The sequence below is a fragment of the Mustela erminea genome, chromosome 1 (genome assembly GCF_009829155.1).
Source record: "Mustela erminea isolate mMusErm1 chromosome 1, mMusErm1.Pri, whole genome shotgun sequence".
NCBI classification, from domain to species: Eukaryota; Metazoa; Chordata; class Mammalia; order Carnivora; family Mustelidae; genus Mustela; species Mustela erminea.
Window position 1 is genome coordinate 208,043,192 of NC_045614.1, and position 13,784 is coordinate 208,056,975.

Sequence of the window (13,784 nt, forward strand, 5' to 3'; positions counted from 1 at the left end):
TACCTGGTCGCAGGTCTGCATGAGACAAGACCAGGGGGCTCCCTAATCTCTAATGACCAGGCCTTGCTGCCGATCTATCAAACGTAGTAACTGTAAATGAGCCAGTCAGTCCTTTTGTGGGGATACCTTTAAGTATTCTCAGAAATAATTAGGGAACTCCTGAGCAGAAACTGAGCTGAGTTCCTCATACATACTGAGTACTGATGTTGTGCGGCCTCATCGGGACCCAAAACCAGAAAGGCGCCTGGAGAAATCTGGGTTACCTGTACAGTCCTGAGCAGGCTTTCATGGCATTGGGATTTCTGAATTCAATTATATACCGCAACTCAGTTTTGTTGCAATCGATCTTAAAATACTTTGTTTTCATCTTTAGTCTCCTCCGGATTTTAAAGATAGCACAGGCTTACTCTAAGTCTCACATTACAGAATATTGAAAATTCCCCAGAACCCCGCCCTCAGAGAATGACTACTGGTCTCTTTGGCAAATACTATTCCAGATTTTGGGGGGCATATAGTAGTAAACAAACAGACCTAGAGGAATTCTACTACCATGAGACTCTATGCTGTTCAGCTCCTGTGCAAGTTTTCAAACAGTTCTGACAAGTGATTCAACTGACCGGTTTCTTCAGAGAGCTTTATGCATCCATTTTCAGAGACAGTCAGTGACACAGTGGGAGGAAAAACCCCTAAGATTTTCGTGCCATTCAATATTAAATATTTCCCAAAGTATTAAAGGTGAATGAAAAATTTTTTAAAGGAAATGAATAATGAACTCAGTACAGAGAGAAAAGTTCAGAAGATCATGGCAGTTTCTTATCAACACAAAAGCTACTAAATTCCAGTTTCAGCAAGTATCATAAAATGGCTTTAAAATTCAACTTCAGGAAATAACCATCTCTTTACCATTTATTATATTGTAAAGTAGTACTACAATTCTTCTCACTTGATCAGTACAAGAGAATATACATACAGCCCTTTAGAACTCCTTCCATTCTACGTGAAATGAAATGATAACCAGAATTGCTACATATGAAAGAAGTGTCCATCAGCAGGGAGTCCAGAGTGGGGGCACTTAGAAGATTTCAGCTTTTGCAACTGGTAAAGGACAATTTTGATTCAACCTCCCACAGCTTCGTTTGTAAGGCTTTCAAAACATCTTCCATCTATTGAATTAAAAAAATATTTTCAGATACACATAGATTATGATTAAAATCACACCTGATTAAAATACATATCATTAACAAAATTTATGAAAAGTTATGCATTTCTATACACATACACACACACACACACACACACATGAATTTACAGTGGAATATTATACTGCCATCGGAAAGGCTGAGATTATGCCATTTGAGACAACATGGATGGACCTACAGGCGATCAGGCTAAGTGAAATAAGTCAGGCTGAAAAAGACAAATATTACTGATTCCACTCATAAATGGAATCTAAAAATATGAATAAATAAACAAAGAGCAGAATTAGACTTATAAATACAGAGAATGAACTGGCGGTTCACAGAGGGGTGGGAGGGGGGGTGTTGGGCAAAATGGGTGAAGTCCTCCAGTTATGGAACGAGTAAGCCATGGCAGTAAGAGTATAAGGACTCCAGTCAACGATATTGTAATAGTGAGGTAATAGGACAGACAGTAGCTATACTTGTGGTGAACAAAGCATAATGTATCAACTTGTCAAAACACTTAAGTTGTACACCTAAAACTAAAGTAATATTGTGTGCCAACTATACTCAAATTTTATAAAAATAAAAGAAAAATAAGTTAACAACAAAAATAAGTTATGTATTATACATGAAAGTGTTTAGAGGCATACTCTGAATTTTATGTAAATAAGGCATCGCTCTCAGCCTCTAACTTAGAGCTTCTACCCACTCCTCGGTACCTTGCCAGTCTGCCATGGGACGACGTTAACATTCAAAAACACTTGCAGACTGTTTAGACCAGGAGAACTGAATCAAATGAAATACAGTTTACTAGTTTCTGGATCTATATGGTTTTGATTGAGACATGAAACACCTTACAATTTTTTTGATAAAGCTTTAGCGTAAGTTTGGCTAACCCCCAAAATCAACTTTATTAACGCCTGAAATAAAACAGGCGCTTTCTTACCAGGAAAGTACTAAGACCAAACCAGACGCCACTCCGAGGGTTGTCTGTGCAGGAGCGCCTGCTCACTAACAGGAAGTTTTTCATACAAAGATAGAAAAAGTACAGAACAGAATTACCTGCTTTAGAGACTTTTCTATTTCAACTCTGCTTTCGAGATTAAAAAGTTCTTTATCTTCTGACACAATTTGCTTTTCTGAGGACCCTAAAATATAACTATGGTATAGCACAGTACAAAGTTAAAATATGAAAAAGAGGCAAATATGAAATTCATGTTAGTTAATAACATTAACTCTATCTTTCATTATGTATTTGTACCAAATGAACATAAAATAACGTTTTTGTTACTACTAACTTACACAGGAAGTTGTACCACCTAAAATCAAGTTTTTCTCCAAAATACCCTGGTCCAGGCATTGCTTTATATTATCCAAAATTCTAAGTATTTCATTCCTAGAACAAACTTGGTCTTTAGTTAACCGAGTAGCAAAACATTAACATAGTTCAAAATTCCTTTTTTTAAAAAAAGATTTTATTTATTTGACAGACAGAGATCACAAGTAGGCAGAAAGGCGGGCAGAAAGAGAGGAGGAAACAGGCTCCCCATGGAGCAGAGAGCCCAATGCGGGGCTCAATCCTGGGACCCCTGGACCCTGGGATCATGACCTGAGCCGAGGGCAGAGGCTTTAACCCATTGAGCCACCCAGGCGCCCCTCATAGTTCAAAATTCTATAATTAAAAAGTTATAAAAGATTCTGAAGAAGCCACTGCTTTTTTGCTTTCTATAAGTTTTTGAGAACATGGGTACTTTCAAATTTGACTTTTAGTAAATAATATATGGAGTCAGTTCTTGGTGACTTGGATTTGCCAACTTCAACAGATAGCCTCCAAGTTACGTTTTGCTCAGCTCTCTCGGGTTAGGAGAAGCCGCCGTGTAGAAAATATGAGACAAGAGAAGTGTTGGCGTGGAAACGAGGAAAACAGGCCCCGTGTTGGTAACCCACTAAGTCTAAACAGGAAACAAGAAGGTGCTAGTATTTCTCCAAAGAACGTTGATGAATGTGCGTTTCCTCCAAAGTCTTTCCTCACACGCAGCCACTTCAGCAGGTCACTTCTTTCGTCAAGTAAGACCAAGCTTCCCTTGGAAGCCTTAGTGATTATATTTCTGAAAAATGGCATGGGAGGTAAAATGGCCAAAGGCAACTACCATCCTGTTCAGGAAAGAAGAACGCATGAGGTGGGAAAGGACGTGCGCGGCGTAATTCACAGAACCGTAAACAGGGGCGCCCGCCGGCTCCGGCCGCAGAGCACGCGACTCTCGATCCCGGGGTCACGCGTTTGAGCCGAAACTGGGTGTAGAACTTACTTAAAAATAAAGGCCTTTTTAAAAACCCCAAAAGTGTAAATAAACACTTCTAAAACCAACCAGGTTCCTTGGCATTAAAATTCTTTTCATCTTGAGGTGCCCGGATGCCTCAGTCCTTAAGCATCTGCCTTCAGCTCAGGTCATGGTCCCAGGGTCCTGGGATTGAGCCCCGCATCGGGCTCCCTGCTCAGTGGGAAGCCTGCTTCTCCCACTCCCACTGCCCCTGCTGTGTTCCCTCTCTCGCTATGTTTCTCTGTCAAATAAATAAAATCTTTTAAAAAAAATTCTTTTCTTCTTAAACTATTCTTCTTTCCTGATGTATAAGATTTTCAGGCATCTTTAAAGGCTTGAGGGTTACATCTTTTGCAGGATAAGTGAAAATACATTGGGGTCAAATAAGTGATTTAATTTTATGTTTCCTATTTTATGAGGCGAAAGATTTATACAATCTGAAGAGAAGGTTCATGAATTAGAAGGCCACTAAGATGGCTGAAACTCTTGGGTGCCTGGGTAGCTCAGTCAGCCTTTGGCTCAGGTCATGATCCCAGGGTCCTGGGACTGAGCCCCATGTCAGGCTCAGTGGGGAGCTTGCTTCTCCCTCTCCCTCTGTCCCTACCCCCTTGTTCATGCATTCTTTCTCTCTCCAATATATAAAATCTTTTAAAAATAAATAAATAAAAATTAAAAATAAATAAATAAAAGCTATCTGAAAACTCTTTAACTGACATCTGTCATCAGCCTCCTATCTGTCTTGTTTCCAAATGTCTACTTTTTATAGAAATCTAGAGAATGAAGGCACTTCCTTGCATGCCTCAGGAAAAAAACAGATGATTCCTTACTAGATGCAGGAAAATAAATAAAATCTTTTAAAAAGATTGCATTGGACTTTGTATTTCTGCTTTTCCAGAAGACCAAAGGGACTTCAACCAGGGACTTCAACTTTCAACCAGTTTTGAAATTCCAAATCCTTCATATTCTAGATGGCTAAAAACTTGGGAGAGGGGGGTTGGAATAAAATGGACAGCACATATTGATCCGCACAACCGCTTAAAAAATCCTCTTAAACTAAATCAATTTTTATGGAAAACTGAACCTATTTTTATTCTGAAAAAAACATTCTCACAGTGACTTCTCCTTACAATTTATAATGTCTGATTTTCCAATACCAAATACATCAGGTCAAAACAAACAAAAAATCACCGGCTCTACTGTCAGAAATTATTACTTGAAAATATATTTTAACCAAACAGTGTTGATTTGGTTCTGATGTTTTCATACCAATTTTTCTGCAAACAACTTTCCAAGAAATCAGTTACAAGGTTTTCATTTATTCAGTATATTTACCTTTCAATGGCTTCCACACTGAGGCAAAACAAGTCTCTCTTGTAGTCTAGGCTCTTGGGTGTGCACCTGTACACGTAGCCAAGCCTGAGCGAGCACCCCGTGCAGGAGAGGGCCTCCAGAATGCTGCACAGAGGAAGGGCCATTGCTTTAGCCAGGGAAGGAGCAACTCGTTACCACAAAAATCCCACTGTTAAAACCCATAAACGCTTAATATTTAAGTTGCTAAAATATGTTATTCCTACCCTACTAGGTCACATGGTATGTATAAAGAAGGAAAAAAATAATAGTGAAATATTTATATTAAAAAATGTAGACAGTCACCTCCAGGCTACACTGCCTGCAGCACCTAGTGACAAGGGACATGCTAAAAAGTGACAAGGGAGGATACTGATGTGGTGTTTTTCTAGAATGTAAATGCCTCCATCTGGTATTAAGAAAAATGATCTAAAAATTAAAAATAAGACAGGGATTCCACATGCCCTTTTATTGGCACACTGTCCAACAAGCCCACCAAGTGTCATGGACGCCGGGGACAAGGAGGGACAAGGAGGCAGATTCCTTCTGTGACGATCCGGGAAACAAGTATCTCTGGTCGGCAGGCCGTGTGTGTCTGCTACAATGACTCACCTCTACTATTACAGCACAGAAGCAGCCACAGATAATACATAACTGAATCCACACCACGTCTATGTTCCAATACAAATATACTTCCAAAATAAGTGCCTGGCCCATGGGCCATACTCTGCCCTCCCGGAAGGTCACACTGGTTGCTCAGTACTACTGATTAGGGCCCAGACTCTCCGAAGTTAGATGATAACTTATAGAAAGGAGATTAATAAGATTGACAATTTGTAAAATCAGAAATAATTTTAGTCTGGGAGAGACACAAATGTTCTTGGCTATTAAAAAAGGTAACCTCAAAGGCTGAGGCTCTGTTGTCCTGCAGGACAGTAACTAGATTTGTTCTACAGAGACTCCTTCCCTAAACCAGCATTGGCAGGCTCCGACTCCCCCAGTAATGCGTTAAATAAATCTCTGACGTGTGCTCATCATGTATCTGTTAGGGTTGCCTTTCTTTCTTTCTTTTTTTTTTTTTTTTTTTTTTAAATTTTATTTATTTATTTGGCAGAGAGATAGAGAGCACAAGCAGGAGGAGCACTGGGCAGAGGGAGAAGCAGGCTCCCTGCTGAGCAGAGAGCCTGATGTGGGACTCGATCCCAGAATGCTGGGATCATGACTGCCTTTCTCTTTTTAATTATACTTGGACCTAACACTCTTCTATCCACTACAGATATAATGCACACAGACAACTCACAAATCTTCTGCTCGATGATCCAAGTTCTCCACATAATTGTTCCTTCATTCTAGTTATTTCTCATCTCAGGCTCTGCATATTTGAATATAATCTCCCCCACAATGTCAATTCATGTCTTCTGAAAATCTTAGAATCCAGTCACCCAAATGCCTTCTCAAGTTGACCTATCCAAACTTGCAGTTCTATAAGTATCTATAATAAATCACAGTCCCAACACCTAGCAAACTGATAACTGAAGATTTAAATCTAGGGACCATAACATAATATACATCACAAAAGATGGCTATTATTTCAAAATTCCTATTGGTATAGCCATTTGTAATAACTACAGAGCTATTCCTGTTATCAAAAAGTGGAGCCAACCAAGACTCAAACAACATATTAGAGACTGCATTATTGTTTCCCTAAAGATACTGAGAGAGTTTTTTAACTATTGCAGCTACATATGGAACAAAGAACAAAATGCCCAATAAATGATAAGTTCCTACTGGTGATATAATTAGCTAGACAATATGCCACGGACCATATATTAAGCTTCTATATGTTTTTATATTTTTTAATAGTTCAAATTTATAGTTATTTTTTATTTTATATTTCTTAGTAAAGCCCAGGAGGGAACCCTATCCATACTGCCAAGAGTGAACAGGAAGATGTCCATACTACATCTCGAACTTCGTCTTCTCTGTGTGGCTGCATACACAATTACCAAGATTGTGAACAAACATATAATGCAGGTGTAATCACCAAAAAGGATCCTTAAATAAACCTAAAATACAAAACACACTCATCAACAGATAACAGTGTCTTATCCCAGATTACCCAAATCAAAAAACAGCACTGAGGAATACACACGCAAACCCGCTCACACCTCCCGAGTGACCTTGTGAGAAACAACGGAGAGAGCAGCTCAGTTCCTCAACGTCCTTCTGCTTTTCCCACTGGCCAGAATTTGGCCAGAACTCAGCCTTAACACTGAACAATACTGAGAAAGCAGTGCCAGAAATCCTAGGGTGATTTCAAAGAAAATGAGATTTCAAAGAAAAGAGTGAGCATGTAAGAACCTTAATGAATGACAGAAAAAAAACAGGAAACGGCGCTGCTAACTTCACGACACGTTTCTAAAACCCACGAGTGCCCTTGTTGGCCAGCTGCAGAATGGCTCAGGTGGCTATCCAGTCAGACAGGCCTATCAAAAACTTACGAGCATCTCAAGGCAATATGGTAGGTATTTCCCCAAGGGCAGAATATGGGACCCTAGTGAATGTCTTGAATTTAAATTTATGTGGCAAAAGTGATGGGTTCGGGTGACACAAGTAAACAGGACTAAATAACAATGGCTCACAAAGTAGGAGTCAACTCCCCTTTTCAGTTCCCTATCAATCCCAATTATAAAAAGAAAGTCCAGGGCTAGAAATCTTTTTTTTTTTTTAAGATTTTATTTATTTATTTGTCAGAGAGAGAAGCAGGCTCCCTGCTGAGTAAGGAGCCCGATGTGGGACTCGATCCCAGGAACGCTGGGATCATGACCTGAGCTGAAGGTAGCCACTTAACCAACTGAGCCACCCAGGCGTCCCTCCCCAGGGCTAGGAAATCTTTAACAAGAATCTCACAGCTGCAGATCTCTTAACAGTGAGAATCCAGACCTCAAGCTCAGAACCAGTCAGGTGATAGCATCTCTGCTGGAGTTTAATAACAATTTGTTTTCACTGTGGTTAATTTCTAGTTCAAGCAAATGATATGACAGTAATATATCAGATTCCTTTTGAAATAAATTTAAATAAAAATCTGGAGTCAATATAATGAAAGATATTAAGTACATGATAGCAAAGCTAGTATGTGATATGGCAAAAATGGTGACAGTGGCATCAAAAGACTAAATTTGGAAGGAAAGAAGAACACTTTCCAAGAAGGAAGGAGAGACAGGCAACCTGGTGGCTCAGTTGGTTAAGCAACTGCCTTCGGCTCAGGTCATGATCCTGGAGTCCTGGGATCGAGTCCCGCATCAGGCTCCCAGCCCCACAGGGAGTCTGCTTCTCCCTCTGACTTTCTCCCCTCTCGTGTGTGCTCGCTCTCTCAAATAAATAAATAAAATCTTTAAAAAAAAAAAAAAGAAGGAAGGAGAGACACGGGCACCATCCTAGCTCTACTAAACAGTCTTATGGTTTAAGCAAATTCTAATCTTGCCAGGTCTTTCTTTATCTACAGAATGAGAAATGATCTAAGGCTGGTTTTCCAGACTGAGGTCCCCTGTGTCCCCACAGCACCATTTCCGTCACATCCACATACTACCTGTACTGTTATTAATTTAATTCTCCTTAAAGAGGGTAATTATTTATTTATTTATTTAAAGATTTTATTTATTTATTTGAGAGAGAGAGAATGAGAGAAAGAGAGAGCATGAGAAGTGGGAGGTTCAGAGGGAGAAGCAGACTCTCCGCCGAGCTGGGAGCCCGATGCGGGACTCGATCCCAGGACTCCAGGATCATGACCTGAGCTGAAGGCAGTCACGCAAACAACTGAGCCACCCAGGCGCCCCAAGAGGGTAATTTTTTACATTGAAATACACTTAATTTGAATAGGACCCTCCGGCACTATTTTAAAATGAAAAACGAGTATTTTTAAATATACACTAAAACAAATACATGGTTATTAATTTCTGTTTAGTTGTTTGTATACCACCTAAAGTTACTTAAGACAGATCAGTTAAGACACACTTTGGACAACAATTATACAGGCAGAGCCTTCCATTCAATTTACTGAGGATGCAGCTTGTAGCAGTGGGTGGTGGGTACGCCAAGATGGTGATCCCTTCAACCCCTGGAGCTGCAGCATGGGCCCTGGACTGCTGCAGCTCCCGTGCTGGTTGCTTCTGGCCTCGTGCAGCCTTGTCTGTTTACCTCAACAGGCCACATGTCCACGCGTGTGAGTGTGATGCCAGCATTTTCTATAGGTAACATAACATTAAAAAAAAGTAGGTAGCATTGGTCTAAGGCACCCTTTAGCTGGGATTTTATGATACAGATAATTTCTTTTTCTACTTTTATTTTTAATTTGCTTTAGCACTAAGCCCAACAACCCAGAAGAGAGTCACAATGTGACTTTAGAAATTCAGAAACTCTTTCATCACAATATCTAAAAATGACCACCATCACTCAAAAATTCTTACATTAAAATGACTGATTCTATATTGATCACCATGAAGAAAGTTATAACCCAACTACTCTTACTGATAATGACCTTATTAAAGATTTTTAGTTGAAAAATAAACATTTTCTCTAATACATATATTCACACAAATAATAGCCTTACTCACCAACCATTTTCATTTTTACGTTTGGATAGTATCTGTTCCTTATCCACAGAAACATTACAGGAAACACCTAGAGCAAAGTAACAATAACGTATTAATGTGGTTTGCTATAATACACCTGCCGATATTTAAAGAAACTCCAACTCAATTTTTACTTTAGCACTCAGAGAACCAGAAAAAATGAGAGCCAGAGTCACATATAAACAAAGGTGGTTCAAAACTAAATGTACATGGGGCGCCTGGGTGGCTCAGTGGGTTAAGCCACTGCCTTCGGCTCAGGTCATGATCTCAGGGTCCTGGGATCGAGCCCCACATTGGGGTCTCTGCTCTGCTGGGAGCCTGCTTCCTCCTCTCTGCCTGCCTCTCTGCCTACTTGTGATCTCTGTCTGTCAAATAAATAAATAAATAAAATCTTTAAAAAAAAAAAAAAAGTGTTTCTAAAAAAAAAAAAACCTAAATGTACAGAGGTCTTCTGGAAAAAAGATGGCAGAATGAGAGTTACTTCTTTCTCTTCCCTGAAAACCACAGACATTAATAGAAGGAGTAAAATTAGCAGGGAAAATTCAACAGCCACTAAAACCTGAAACAATTAGAACCTCAATCACAGACTTGGCAGAATACCTACAAGGTATAATAAAAGTGGGAAAACCCCCAGAAAGATGCTAAAAGCCCAGGTTTCAAATGCAGAGTTCTTAGGGACATGGACAAAAATCTTTTAATTAGACCATGTCTTGGATGGGGTCACAGTTGACCCCAGAAGCAGGAAACATTTCCAGAGGATCCAGGTCCAGGATGCACTAAAGGAAGGGATAGGGGATGGAGGGAAATGAAGAAGGGACATCACACCTAAAATGTCCACACTAACCTCAGGGCCTTTGCACTAGCTTCTCTCTGGCTGGAAAAAGCAAAGAGCATGACCCCAGAATTGTACATGTAGTCAGGTTGCCATTCATATACAGAGAGAACAGAAAGACATTTCCAACCATTCAAACTTGAAGTTTTCTTGGGGACTGGGGTGGGGGTGAAGAGTGTCTACTGATGATAATGAAATAAACAACTCAGAAATGAGAAAGCTATTAATAAGCTTCCTTGTATTAATAAGAGGCCTGGAGTTAAAAAAACAAATTCATACAAGAAGGTATATTAAGGTTCAATGACCATGGTATGGCTACAGAACAGAGTAAGTGTTATAAACCTTGACAAACTAAAAATAATCAAACTAACTCAAACCGAGGCAGGAGGGAATAGAAATTAACCAAAGAATTCATTTCTTTTTTTTTTTTTTAAGATTTTATTTATTTGACAGAGAGAGAGAGAGATCACAAGTAGGCAGAGAGGCAGGCAGAGAGAGGGAGAAGCAGGCTCCCCGCCAAGCAGAGAGCCCGATGCGGGGCTCGATCCCAGGACCCTGAGATCATGACCCGAGCCGAAGGCAGAGGCTTAACCCACTGAGCCACCCAGGCGCCCCAAAGAATTCATTTCTTTATCTTTCACAGCAGCAGTGATGAAGTAAATCGAATTATCTAAAGCTGATAAGTTTTTAAAGGTTTTTTTTTTAAGATTTTATTTATTTGAGAGAGAGAGCATAAAAGGGGCGAGGGGCAGAGGGAGAAGCCAGCTCCATGATGAGCAGAGGGCCTAACGTGGGACTTGATCCTGGGACTCCAGGATCATGACCTGAGCCGAAGGCAGTTGCTTAACAAACTGAGCCACCCAGATGCCCCAAGTTTTCAAAAATTTAAAAACTGATGCAAAGTAAATGTGTTCATATATATATATATATTTTAAAAGGAAAAAAAAAGCATGTGGCAAATGATAGAAGAGAGACTGTAAAAACAGAAAGTACAAATAAAATGAAAGGTTAAACACCAAATGTATTATTTCTTACCTACTAATAAAAAGAGATTCTCCTACAGTATCAAAAATCTCAACCCAAGTACACACTGTTCTAATGGCAGCAACTCTGGAAACAATCTAGACCTCCAACAACAGACACAGATTGGGAGGATTAATGGTATCTCCGTGGTGAATTTCTTCCAAATATTTATAGAATTCAGACATAAACCTGATCTTGAAAACCACAAGTCCAAAAAGAATAGCCATTTTTACAGCCCTTCAGAAAAACACATGTGAACCACTCCCTTAAGTAAACACTATGAAATCAACAAAGCAGAGAAACATAGAGGTAACTGGCTATGTTCCCTCTAGAAGCTAGATTTCAAGCCACCTTCTTGACTTGTTTACAATTAACTCCTTCCTCTCCAGTTCTGAAGAGACTGTTAGTGGTTTTATTACAAATTTCCTTAAAAAAAAAAATTCTGATAGTAATGTGTTCTGACAACTCTAACACAACTAAGATGATAAGAAAAACCAATCCTGACATCCCCCTGCAGGCCTAAATAAACCATTAACATATTATTGACGAATTAACAGCTAGGTAATTTCTGTGGGGAGTAATAGAGAGTGGCAACATCCCAAATGCTTACAGTTTAGGTCACTTTTTACTGTACAATGCTCACAAAGATGCCGATTGAATCGCTGCTCTTCTGGGCTGGCGGAATCCCAGAAAAGGACCCATCATTCGTGAGCCCAAGGTGCAGGGGTGACCCTCCTCCTCCCTTTGTCCTGGGACAGCTCACCTTCTAAGATTTTTCTGCTTTTAAAAACCCTGGGCGGCCCCAAACCAGCCGCCTCCCCTTCCCCTCCCGGGCCGTGCAGGTGCGGCACAAGCCCTTCCCCACCCCTTCACCCCCACCCCGACTGACAGCGCAGCAGGATGCAGTTGGTGTCCTCCTGGCTCGTCACCCAGCTCAGCGAGTCGCCCAGCGGCCGCCTGCAGCCGGAGCACAGAAACACCAGCGGCCTGTCCTCCTCCTCGGCGGGTTCCGCAGCCTCCTCGCGCCGCGTCCGCTCTGCACAGGCCACCGACGCGTCCGCGCTCACGGAGTTCCACGTGTTTGCCCACTTCTGCAGCAGCTGGTGACGGTTCGAGTCTTCCGAGAGCCGCCTGCCCAACAGAGAGGAGTCGCTGCACTTGCCCTTGTCACCGCCACACGTACAGCTTGTAGAAGAGCATTCCTTGCAGCAATTGGAAGGCCGAGCGCCCGCCATTCCTCCAAATCGCCCGCGTCGCGGAGCGCCACGGGAAATGCGCGCCTGCGCCTGCGCGGGGCGGGAGCATGGAGGCGGAGGCCAGACGGGGGGGGTGGGGCCTTAGGGGGCGGGGCCTGGGAGAGAAGACATGGCGGGCAACCTGCTAGTGCGCATGCTCTTTGGCGGGCTGAGCCGCGCCGGTTTGTCTCTGGGGCTGTCAGATTTTCCATCTTTAGGAAATTGAAGCTGCTGGAGATGCGGCGGCCAGTCTATGTGGGGAGCGGTATTGAGCCCCTTTCCTAGTTACTAAAGTGAATACGCCGCCTCACACACCACCCAGGGAAGAGGAGTTGGGGAACACATCTGCTTTCTACAGCTTCGTTCCCCTCCTCCAGGCTGCAGCCCCTCAAATCTCAGCGCGCCCGGGGGTCACCAGGAAGCTGGTGGAAACAGATTTCTCGGCCCTGTCCTCCCAAATCCAGCCAAGGGGTCGGGTGGGCCGCGACGCAGTAACCATGAAGCAAACTGCGGAGAGTCTGTTTGCTCTCCCGGACTCTGATTCTTCGTGGATTAATTGGGTCAGTACCGCACCGGGTTCTTTACGAGGATCCAGTGAGACGATGGGCTTGGAATGCTCTAAAGTGCCGCGTCTGTGTCCATTAGCCTGCAACAGGGCGGGGGCGGGGGGGAGGGCTGCCTTCTCTCCTTCTTTGTATGCAAGCAAGCTTGACCTCCCTGGACTGCTCTTGTCAGGCACAGTAATATCTCCGGTACAACCCACATCTGTTCTTTAAGTAAGTGGATGGTAACTCGGAATTCAAAGGGGTGATCGCCTTGCCCCAGACTTTGGGTTTTTATTGTCAACACTTACATTCTGTCGTGGGATATCACAGTAAAGAAGGAATGCGAAGAGGGGCTGCCTGATTAGTTTCCCACCCATGCACTTCTGCCTTAGTAGGCCCATTTCCCCATTAATAATAATAATTATTATTATTATACAAATTATATTTTATAACTATATTACTATAAAGATGAATATATATTATATTAAAACATTTTCTTTGACCTTAAAGTTCCTTTTTCTCTTCTGATTTTAAAGGAAATCCAAACATTTTCATGGGGCTGTAAAAGTACCACGGCCCTAGGCACTGTGCCTAATGGAGAAGTCGGCCCCAAGGCAAAATGAACCCCTCTGTTGTCACAAGTATGTTTGTATTATGAATATAAAGTAT

At 41.7% G+C, this 13,784-nt stretch overlaps 1 protein-coding gene across 2 annotated transcripts; it reads right to left on the reverse strand.

The window, feature by feature from the left end:
• Window positions 1-879: 879 nt before the first annotated feature.
• MIS18A (MIS18 kinetochore protein A) lies at window positions 880-12,619 on the reverse strand. Of its 2 annotated transcripts, none has more exons than XM_032353749.1 (5): window positions 12,225-12,619; window positions 9,463-9,529; window positions 4,835-4,957; window positions 2,244-2,340; window positions 880-1,163 (listed from the first exon to the last, which is right to left on the reverse strand). In XM_032353749.1, the coding sequence occupies exons 1-5, from the start codon at window positions 12,568-12,570 to the stop codon at window positions 1,083-1,085; spliced, it is 714 nt and encodes a 237-aa protein (XP_032209640.1). In that variant the 5' UTR covers window positions 12,571-12,619; the 3' UTR covers window positions 880-1,082. The 2 variants fall into 2 exon arrangements, with proteins under 2 accessions (XP_032209640.1, XP_032209643.1); XM_032353752.1 differs by lacking the exon at window positions 2,244-2,340 and adding an exon at window positions 2,128-2,192 and having other exon boundaries at window positions 1,066-1,163.
• Window positions 12,620-13,784: the final 1,165 nt, after the last annotated feature.